This window comes from Henckelia pumila, chromosome 3, assembly GCF_033568475.1.
Source record: "Henckelia pumila isolate YLH828 chromosome 3, ASM3356847v2, whole genome shotgun sequence".
Taxonomy (NCBI): domain Eukaryota; kingdom Viridiplantae; phylum Streptophyta; class Magnoliopsida; order Lamiales; family Gesneriaceae; genus Henckelia; species Henckelia pumila.
Genome location: NC_133122.1, coordinates 157,945,483 through 157,954,157, shown reverse-complemented (window position 1 = coordinate 157,954,157; position 8,675 = coordinate 157,945,483). Strand labels below are relative to the sequence as shown.

At 35.8% G+C, this 8,675-nt stretch overlaps 2 protein-coding genes across 3 annotated transcripts; both read left to right on the top strand.

The window, feature by feature from the left end:
- Positions 1 to 710: 710 nt before the first annotated feature.
- On the top strand, positions 711 to 6,281 carry LOC140887708 (uncharacterized). 2 transcript variants are annotated; one of them, XM_073295142.1, is made up of 9 exons: positions 711 to 1,203; positions 2,061 to 2,246; positions 2,356 to 2,448; positions 2,638 to 2,820; positions 2,910 to 3,012; positions 3,164 to 3,349; positions 4,282 to 5,141; positions 5,279 to 5,667; positions 5,767 to 6,281. In XM_073295142.1, the coding sequence occupies exons 1-9, from the start codon at positions 958 to 960 to the stop codon at positions 5,780 to 5,782; spliced, it is 2,262 nt and encodes a 753-aa protein (XP_073151243.1). In that variant the 5' UTR covers positions 711 to 957; the 3' UTR covers positions 5,783 to 6,281. The 2 variants fall into 2 exon arrangements, with proteins under 2 accessions (XP_073151243.1, XP_073151242.1); XM_073295141.1 differs by having other exon boundaries at positions 4,282 to 5,174.
- A 735-nt stretch (positions 6,282 to 7,016) lies between these two features.
- LOC140889829 (transcription repressor OFP17-like) lies at positions 7,017 to 7,592 on the top strand. The gene has a single exon (XM_073297558.1). It carries the CDS (start codon positions 7,017 to 7,019, stop codon positions 7,590 to 7,592), a length of 576 nt encoding a protein of 191 aa, XP_073153659.1.
- The last annotated feature ends 1,083 nt before the right edge of the window (positions 7,593 to 8,675 follow it).

Here is an 8,675-nt window from a genome sequence, read left to right as displayed (position 1 = left end):
ATCCCCGAACTAGCTCATGAAAAATTATTATTTTTTATGTTAAAATTATTAATTTTCATTACATATATGAGTCGACTAGTATCATGGATATAAGTCCATGAAGCAGTGTCACAACAAACTTACTCATAATATATACTAGCAGTAACGCGCATGCATTGTTTATGTAACATTGTGATTCTTTTAATTTATTTACCCAAAATGGATACAATCGCTCAAATCCAAAATATTTTTGGGTTAGAAAGTTTGATTGCACTATTAAATTCTATCTATACTTGATAAAAGGGAGGAGCACGGTGAAGGAAACTGGAATTTCACGATGTAGATCTGATTTGAGAGATTTTATTTTATTTTATTTTCTTTTTTTGGAAGAGGAAAGGATAGCATCGTAGTGGGAAAAACTACAATTAATGGGATGGTTTCTTGAGGGAGAAAATACTGTTTTGGAAGTATATCTCAATGAAATTAGGGTGATAAATTTTTGGCTAATTTTTTTCTATATGTTGAAAGCTATCATGGACATTTCACATTGACATACCAAGATACGGTTTTTATGACACATTGACATTTAATAATATAGATAGAAGAGATAATATATAGTATATTATAACTTTAAAAAAAAAATAGTATATTATAAATATAATATTATAAATATTATGTGCGTGTATATATATGTTGTGAATGTGTTGAAAAAGGTTGAGAGATGAGGTTTTTGAAGTCTTGTCTCTGCAGAAAAATGTTGAAACTGAAGAAAAAGGAAGAGTGGAATCGTTATCGCCATTTTGTCTGATGCCCTTTTGGAAAAACCCTCAACTGAATGCATACACACAACTTTGGATTACTTGCATTAATTGAAATAAAACTCCCAACAAACCCCAAATTCTCTCTTCTGCTTTTCATGTAACCGAACAAACCCCTCAATTTTCTTCCCCATTGTTTTCCTGTGAAGGAATCACATAGATGGGTGAACTTGGTGTGGTGAATTCCGAAGGCGCTGTTTCAAAGGAGGAAGAGCGTTCGGTGTGGAGTTTGGGGACGGCTCCTCCGCCTGATCCGGCGTCGTTTACTGAGGATTGTTTATCTGCGGCCGAGGTAGCCGCGGCGGAAGTGCTGAATTGCATTCATCCCACCTTAGACTCCGATGAAAATCGAAGAGATGTCATTGATCATCTTCAGAAACTCATCAAGACTCAACTTAATTGTGAGGTGGAATCCTTTTTCTTTTTTTTTCCCAGCTTGTTTTTCAAGATTTTAGCGGATTAATTAGTTTTATTGCTGGACAAGCTTTATTCTATATATGGTTCTTTACTCGTGCATGTGCCGCATTTCTACTTTTTCTTGTGAATTGTGCTTGTTACTGAATTTTCGGGATTAAATTTGTTGATTACTTCCTTTAGGGTGGAGGAGAGGTGAAATTCGCATCTATGAGTTGGAATTGGTTTCTGTTGTTGGATAAGAACTCAAATCCCATTTCCAAATCTGTGAAGAGATGATAGATGACGAAAATATGTTTCCCCTTCCGGGTGTGTCAGGATGTGACAGGAATGAACTATCCATATCTCGAATGCAGGGACATGGGGAAATAAATACAAAATATTGTCTGTTTGTTCATATCTACTTGGTTATCCGATTCCGATTAACATTTTGTAACAAGTTGATGGAGAGGTTACACGGACTTGCATGAACTTTTCAAACTGATTCTATATCAAAACCCTTTTGCTAGGACAAGCAACACGCTCAAAGATTTAAAGCTCAGAAACCTGGTCTTGTTTCTTTTATATGATTTGATTTGATTTAATTTGATTAGCTCAGAATTCTTAACGTCGAGCCCAAATAAAGTTGTGCCACTTTTCTCCATTATGCTAAGGTTTCCTTCCATATTAGATTAATATATTTTTGAATAAAACCCTCCAGTGTTAATTCTCACGGAGTCATCCAGGATATGATTGATTTATTCATTTGGTTGCTCTAAAAAGTATACTTATTTTTTCGTTTCCTTACATTGCGAGTTCAATAATTACATATTTTGTTACCCCCATTAATTTGGTGGTCAAATACCACAGGTTTTCCCCTATGGATCTGTGCCACTCAAGACATATCTACCTGATGGAGATATTGATTTAACTGTCCTTAAAGGTCCTAATGTCGAAGAATCGTTGGCTCATGATGTTCTTGAAGTTTTAAAGAAGGAAGAGCACAAAGAAGATACCGACTACCATGTAATGGATACCCAATTTATTGATGCTGAGGTAGTCCACGTGAAATACTTTATTAATTTGGTCTGCTGAATGACTTGCACTCTCTGGATATTTATGATTACTATGTGTGGTTTGACGTGTGTTTGTTCTTCTGATTCAGGTTAAACTTGTGAAATGTCTTGTACGGAACATAGTGATAGATGTATCTTTCAATCAGCTAGGTGGACTTTCTACTCTTTGTTTTCTAGAGCAGGTACTAACAGACACCTTATTTGCTACTTAGCTTTTTTGATCCGACAATTTGTGCGTATTTAATATATCTCAGAGTAACTTCAATTTGTGTTACTACGTGAATTTTTTTAAATCATTTAATTTTAAAATGTCACCCTAAACTTTGGTTTGCTGAACATATGATATATCATGGTCCTGTTTCTCAATGCAGGTCGATCGCCTGGTTGGGAGAAATCATCTATTTAAACGTAGCATAATCCTCATTAAAGCCTGGTGCTTTTATGAGAGCCGTATCCTTGGTGCAATGCATGGTTTAATTTCTACGTATGCTCTGGAAACACTTATCCTGTACATATTCCATATCTTCCATTCCTCCTTAAGTGGACCTTTAATGGTAACGTCTCGTGACTATGCTGTTGTGACATTGACAATTATATGCAAGTGCAAACTTTAAACAATTATTATTTGTGCTCTTGTATTCAGGCACTCTACAGATTTCTGGATTACTATAGTCAATTTGATTGGGATAACTATTGTATCAGTTTGAAAGGGCCAGTTCGTAAATCATCCCTGCCTAATATAGTGGGTAAGCTGTCCTCTTTGGTTGCATATTTGCAATTTAAATTTAATGCCATATGTCCTGTGTTGAATGCTCTCATTCTCCTCTAATTTCTCTGATTCTCTTTCTCATTTTTACTGCCCATTGGATACTAGTCTCTCGGTTTTTGTCTCTGCAGTGAAGTTGCCAAATAATGGTTGGAATGATCTATTACTTGGTGAAGAATTCATGGAGAACTGTGTGGAAATGTTTTCAATTCCTTATAGGGGGTCTGAAACAAACCAGAAGGCATTTCAAACCAAACACCTCAATATCATCGATCCACTAAAGGAAAATAATAACCTTGGGCGCAGTGTACATATAGGTAATGAAAATTTTACTTTGTCGTCTTTTTGTGTAGATGACTCTTAGGTTCAATGACTTTTGAAATTCTAGGTTGAGATGCAACCTACTGCATCACGCCAGAGTTTTTAACCCCAGCCTTTTGACCGGTTTGGTCCACTTTCGGCATTCTCAAGCATGTAGGATTTTGAGATTTTATGCATTTTCAGGATCAATGGAAATTAATGTTTACACATGGAAAAAAAATGTTGAATGTGGATTTGACATTGCATCTCTTGGGCAATGTGGCAATGTGTATTTTCATACTCCGAAAATGTTTTCCATCTCTGGAAATAAATTAAACATTAACTCATTATTTTATTTTCTAGAACTATAATTTTGTCCGATTTTCACAGCTCTGATTTAATCATTCTTCTCAAATCAACTTTTATCGCTCTCCCAACTACTCTGTTATTAACACATTTATAGTCTGATCCAGTACTATATATTTGTTAACTTTAAAATATCCCATTCGCTGAAAATTAAATATATTTCAACTAATAATTTCATGACTGACATGACATATGTATGATTAAAAAATATCATTGTAGAAAATAAAATCAAACATGCTATTATATTTTCAATTACAATCTCCAAAGCACATTCCTTGAACATACCTCCAAAGATGTCGGAAATGAGACAAAATGTCATATCTCTGTATTTGGTCCATCTTCATTTTCTCCTGCTCTCATAAACCAAAGATTTACAGTTCAAACATATTTCTCGTGCTTCTTGTTATTTCATATCTGCAAATTTTTGTTTTCTTGTTTGTTTTTAGTTTGTGTGGATGAACTAGTGAATGCTAAGGTATGTTCTCCACGTGTTTTTACTGAAGTAAATAGTGCTTTTGATAGTAAAGATGTGAAATCAGTTTTTTGACATCAACTGAATGATTTATGCTATGCTTATTTTAAGGTAATTTCCACCGTATCCGGAGTGCCTTCAAGTATGGGGCTCGCAAGCTTGGTAAAGCTCTGTTACAACCGAGAGATAAAATTGCTGAAGAGATCAATAAATTTTTTGCAAATATTCTTTCAAGGCATGAAAATCTCTCCAGAAATTGCATAGGACATTTCGCCCTAGAATTTGGTGATGAATTGTCTTCAACTACATCTTTCTCATCCGACGGTGATTTATTTTCTGACGATGGCAAACTTGTAAAATCTTCTGTCAGTGATTTTGATAAAGATAGTGTTGGGATTGAAGAGAAATACATTTTCAAGAATAACCTCGATAGATGTTTGGCAAGAGAAGTTCCTGCGGAGGTGACATCACAAGTTTTAGGATCACCTGCCAAAAATGAAAGCTTTGAGACAGGGAATTTTCAGCTTAGTTACTTACCGAATTCTCATTCGGTTGATGGCAATTCATGGTTGAAGAACAGGGAGAAAATTGCTGAGATAAATAATATGTATCAATTGTGTGTGAAAAATTTGGAGACTCATGGTATAACTGGTTCGGCTTCCTCTGCTTGCGAGCCTGGTATTTTGGAAAATCTTTGTGATGATGTTAGAGAAGTGGGGTTAAGTGGTATAGGAGGAGTATCAGAAAATATCGATTCTTTGGCCGACCTCTCCGGAGATTATGATAGTCATATCAGAAGTTTGCTTCATGGTCAACTATGCCATGGTTTTGCGTCATCTGCATCTGTGATGTCCAATCCTCCATTAGCACCTTTTACGACTCGAAGCAAAAAGCGATTTGATATTGTTTGTCATCCAATGCCTCTCAGGAGGACCTCTCACACTACTACTCGTTCTGGCTGGAAAGCCAATGTACGTGTAACTGGCACTTACTTTACGAACATGGTAGTATATTTTTCGCTACTTAAGTCTTAATCTCACGGTCATGCTTCAATTTTTTTGTTTCGCTATATAATTTCGACATGATCTTATTTTCATTTGCCTTGTAGAAAGGTTTTTACAGGAAAAGATCCTCACAAGGGAGGGGCATGAATAAGATGCAGGACAATCAAAGTCAGTTTCTGGATGATGACTGTAGTAATTGCTTATACCCTGCTGTCGGCAGGTCAAAATCTTTTGTAAGCAATACACATGATATTCAGCCTGCTCATAGATCTGAAGGTGAAGGTCAGCTGGAAGCAGATGTACAGCGTCCATCTCCTTGTTCTGTTATTGATGGGAAACCAACCGATTCTAACTCAGGTCCGTGTAGAATTGAATTTGGATCAATTGGTAATCTGGCAGAAGAGTTACTTTCACGCCTTACTAATGTTAGCGGCCCGATTCCAAGAAAGTCAGAAGAGATGCAGGGTTCGAGTACTATAATTAATAAAGAAAGGTATGGAAACTACACTTCACAATCTTCACGTCACTCTCGTTTCTAGCTCGAGGCTTTTTGCTACATCATCTCAAAGCATGCCATATTTCGCTCTTTCAGGTTCGCCAGGCCGTGAGTGTATCTTAAAGATGAAGATTACCGTGCTGAAAAAATGTATTAGAAAGGATAGTTAAAAACTCGTACAAAAGAATGAAGGGATATGACCTGGACGCTTTTACATCAAACATCTTGGTAGAGATATTGTGTGTACAGATTTTCATTATGTTATCACAGAACGAGACTCAGTCTAATAGAAAGTAGTAATATAATAGGGTGAAACTTTTTGAATGTCAGCCCTTGGTGTTGAATACTAGTGGCTAACAGTGAGTGGTTGATTATTGACTCAAGGCTTGTAGTTTATACAATGGCTGCTTTCTGCTACTACTGATACGAGCAACCTTTGCGTCTGTATATCAGTTAATCCTTGGAAAGCCAAGCCTTTTTCGTCTTCTGGTTTTTACTTGGTATGAACAGCAGTAATATCGTCAACTTTTTTGGTGATCTTGAAATGCCTGTGGTGTAAAACATCAAGAGTCAAGATAATCTCTTGAGAACAGATGGTGCTTGTTATAAGAATCACTTGTTTCGGTTCCCTTCAGTTCTAATTAAGTTATGAATCATGTCGGGATAAAATCCGGGCAATGCCTTCACAATGTTATCAAATATGTTCAATAAATTTAGGTAGGAGAATTTGAGTTGTGGATCTGGAGATTCGTTAACTCGAAAGTGTGTCTCAAATAAGGCCTTGGAAAGTGGGATTGATCCGAGTTATTGGTGAAGTAAGATTAACTAATTTTACAATATTTTTTACCAGGTAAAAAGGTGGAGCTCGTTTGTAAATTGATAGAGGTATTTTTAATATTTTAATAATTACATGGTGGCCTCAAATTACATAACTACTTTAACCCTTCATATTTCATAAAAAAAAATAAATAAATAATAGCTTCTATATTCTCTAACAACTGATTGAAATGTGTATAAATGTATTACACGTACAGTAATAATAATAAAAATGTCTTTCACACATATGATATAATAAACTGACTTTTATCAGTCATCCTTGAGACGGCTAAAAAGCCTTCATTTTATGGCACACCACTTTCCTAACAACGCCAGACGTGATCTCCACACACATTAATACAATATAATACACCATCCTTTTTTTACTTTTAAGGCCTCTAAAAAAGACAAGTTCAAACATTCATATATATACAAGTGTGTGCATCTATATATATAGTGGACTATCTATAAAAGCCATTGTTCTTCCTCTAAATCGGCATCCCAATTCCCAATCTTGACAAGAACAATTAATGGGCCTGTCTCACTTCGGATGCAAACTTATGAAGCCATGCAAGAAAGTGTTGCAACTCTTCAAATTCAAACTCCGCAAACCACTTTTCATAAGAGCTCTTCGACTCCGCCCTCACCGAAAACCTAACAGGAACAGCTCCACACGTAAAGGGCCGCGCCATCTCTCCAAAATCCTACCAGTTTTGTGTTCGCTTACGCGAACAAAAGAGATGGATGGAACCACAGAGTGCACGAGTTTCTCGGATCCGGGGCAGCGTATAGCACCACATCCATCACCTCTCACCCCAGCATATGTTAGAATGAGCGCTGAAGCCATGGGAAAGGTCGACATTTCGAATCAATATGCTGCATGCAGGAGCTTTGAGAATGATTTGATGGAGATGATTGTTGGTGAGGGGAAAATGAGAGATTTGGTGGATGTTGAAGAGTTTCTTTATTGCTGGAAAAAGCTGAGATGTCCTGTGTTTATGGATTTGGTATGTCGATTCTATGGGGAGCTCTGCAGGGATCTGTTTTCCAATGCATGTGATCATAATCAAATCGTAGTGTCAAAGGAATATCTACGATACAATTGAATTTTTCATCACAAAAAATTATGGCATTTTACACTTTTACAATTTTATGATTTTTTTTATGATATGTAAGTTTGTAATATTCATTATTGATTTATTTCCATCTCCCAATTAAACTATTTAGTTTATCTTCCAGCAATGTGTCTAGCTACCGTCTCGTACGTGGTGTTTATAATTATACATGAAAAGTCAATTGATCATGCATGATATCTTTTTTTGATCAACAAATCAATATTATAAATAATCAAAAGAGAACAACGTACAAATTAATTAAGGTTCACCGACTAAAAGCTCATCCGGTGCTACAACAAGAATCAGAGAGGAAAAGAGGATTTCATAAATATCTTGTTATTTGTCCGTCAGCTCGATAGAGTTTTTGGGACAATTTTATTCTTGCGTTAGTTTTTGTGTTGAGTTAGGTCTAAATCTATAATTTTGAAATGGTATCACAGCCAGGTGTCATCTTTATATTTGAACTGCAAGTCCATAGTTGAGCCACTCATTATAAATTAACTTCACGCTAGAGATGTTTGATGATTTCTCTTTCTCCATACCTTCTGCATATAAAAACATGGCCAAAATAAAATACCGACATAGCTACATGAAACGCAAGAACATTACCATAATAAAAGTTCCAAAAAACATTGAACCAATTGCAATTGTTCTTAGATCACTCATAAACAGCACGAGCGCATATATATATTGAAAGTTATCCTACAAACATTATAAACGGTTTCACAGTCTAACACATTGATGTTGGTCTATGATGTTGACAACATCAAGTACCAACACTACTTGAAAATTAACTGATGGGTTACACCTAAAAAATCAACTGGGTCTGAGCCCAATCATGAAGGTCCACTCCAAATATTTTTGAGGTCCAAGCTTATTTAAATATTATATATATTTAATTCAAGCAGGCCCTGAATTCTACAAAAGCTCATAAGAGGCTCAAGCTCGTGAAAACTCTCCGAATATCTATAAATAGCTCAAATCACCTCATTATTAAGGTACACACTTTCTTAAGCATTATATCGCTCTACTCTCGATTATTATTCCTTTAGTAATAACTGACTTGAGCATCGA

What these genes read in the sequence shown, in the direction of transcription:
- LOC140889829 (XM_073297558.1), top strand. Translation starts at nt 7,017, where the DNA reads ATGGGCCTGTCTCACTTCGGATGCAAACTTATGAAGCCATGCAAGAAA.
- LOC140887708 (XM_073295141.1), top strand. Translation starts at nt 958, where the DNA reads ATGGGTGAACTTGGTGTGGTGAATTCCGAAGGCGCTGTTTCAAAGGAG. An exon ending in CCCAATTTATTGATGCTGAG is followed by an intron (nt 2,247 to 2,355) that starts GTAGTCCACGTG and finishes CTTCTGATTCAG; the next exon opens with GTTAAACTTGTGAAATGTCT. An exon ending in GCACTTACTTTACGAACATG is followed by an intron (nt 5,175 to 5,278) that starts GTAGTATATTTT and finishes TTTGCCTTGTAG; the next exon opens with AAAGGTTTTTACAGGAAAAG.